This window comes from Stegastes partitus, unplaced genomic scaffold, assembly GCF_000690725.1.
Source record: "Stegastes partitus isolate 25-593 unplaced genomic scaffold, Stegastes_partitus-1.0.2 Scaffold15, whole genome shotgun sequence".
Lineage (NCBI taxonomy): Eukaryota > Metazoa > Chordata > Actinopteri > Pomacentridae > Stegastes > Stegastes partitus.
Window position 1 is genome coordinate 1852007 of NW_007577746.1, and position 1726 is coordinate 1853732.

The window sequence follows — 1726 nt, forward strand, 5'->3', positions numbered from 1 at the left end:
CATTACATTGCTCATTAAATGGACATGCAGCACAGATGACTTTACAAAAAATATATATTATTCTCCTCTAAAATCTAAAAGTGTAATAGATTTGACAATGGAGAATATGGTCAACTTGTTTCTGCTGAAGATTCAAAGGAAATATGTTTTGTTTATCTAGTCGTGCAGTCATGTGGAAGTATTGAAACTAAAAATTTCATTCGAGGTCAAGCACAGGGCAACAAATGCAATTTCCCAAAACTGCATACACATCAGTTGGCATTTTCTTTGGAGGTCAAGATCCTGTGATTTTCATGTAAAGCAGAAGTATATGAAATATGCAGAAGTAAGCACACAAAGTTCTCAAGAATGTAAATTAAAAAATAAAAAAAAAAAGAAAAAGTTGTCAGAGATTATGGTAAACAGGTCATCAGAATAGTTTTTTTTACAGACACATTTTCCCTTGAATTGACAATTGCATTATGTTGTTATGCTTATTATGTTATGCTGCAACTTCATGCAGTTCAGACTTCGTGTTGAAATGTTTGTAGGTCCAACTAAGTGAAGCCCCTGTCAGAAATGCATCCCTTTCCATTAATCTAACAGGATCTGCACATGTCAGCTTCATGTCTAAATGAGCAACTTGGTCACTTTTCAATTAAAGTTCAAGAAATACTTTCACCAGGTTGGACCTAGTAACACTGACATATGACCTTCAACACTGCACAAGTCTGAGCTGCATGCAGTCACATTTACAGTTTGGCATGCACAAGTTTACGATGCTTAGCAAAGGATGTTGTGGCACACATATCAAACTCTGTCCTATCTCACATGTATGGCAAATATGTGTCTGAATGAAGCCATGAGGAACATTCACATAAAAATGACTTATACCTGAATGACAGAATGCCATCACTTTAACAGACTGCTGAAACCAGCAGTGTTATGTATCCCATGTCTGAAAAGGCAAAGATTGCTGTCACGACTTCCATGGAATGTGAAAAGGCTGCTCATTCAAATATGAAGCTATTTCTCTTTGCCGTTTGAATTCTTGTTCATAAAGGGTTGCACAAATATGGCTTCTGAGGTGGTTTTGAGAAATTATTGTCTTTTTTGTAGTTGAACTCTAAATGTAAAATGAAAATTGAGAAAGCGTACATATTAATGCAGCTCCACAAAAAGAAACGTTTAAGGCTTATTCTTTTAGTCATTCAGACATCTGTGCAACTTACATGTTTTGCCACAAAATGGTTTCTTCCTCTTTTATTAACCATGTTTTACCAATGTTGCAATATGGGTACTTCCTCATTCGGGATTAAGATAAAAGACTGATCAGACAACGGTGAAATTGATTGAATGCAGTCCGCACGATGCAGGAAATGGAGATGAGTGATCACAATAATGAGCCACCAAGAGACATGAAGAAGTGCAGTGGAGGTAAAAAACAAGCAGGTAATAACACATATCTTACTATATATGGTTTAGAATACAAATATAGGTGTACATATATACAATGATAACAATTGTTATTATTTCACATCACAGACTGAAAAGTGTTTGTGCTCTACCATTTAGTGTTTCAGCTGCACTAGTTGCATTGTCCCTCTGTTCTGTTTGTGAGTTTTTATAACTACAACCATATCTCAGTGGTTTGTGCAACATTTAGCAGTTTTTTGTTCATTTTACATCATCAAAATAAAATATTATCTATTTTTGCATTTATCTTACCAAATGGACATTTTAAAAC

General features: G+C 34.9%; 1 protein-coding gene and 1 long non-coding RNA gene across 5 annotated transcripts in view; one reads left to right on the forward strand and one right to left on the reverse strand.

Annotated features, from left to right (window-relative positions):
- The window catches only part of LOC103363792 (uncharacterized), a 20863-nt gene that overhangs the window by 4684 nt on the left and 14453 nt on the right, over window positions 1–1726 (reverse strand). The gene's annotated exons all lie outside the window — the stretch shown is intronic.
- Window positions 1309–1726, forward strand: part of LOC103363767 (CD209 antigen-like) — a 13210-nt gene continuing 12792 nt past the window's right edge. Inside the window, exon 1 of one of the 4 annotated variants that reach the window (XM_008290659.1) lies at window positions 1309–1431. In XM_008290659.1, the coding sequence (XP_008288881.1) occupies window positions 1350–1431 (82 nt within the window). In that variant the 5' untranslated portion in view covers window positions 1309–1349. The remainder of the gene's footprint in view (window positions 1432–1726) is intronic. The other 3 variants (XM_008290675.1, XM_008290682.1, XM_008290667.1) reach the window with 3 other exon arrangements.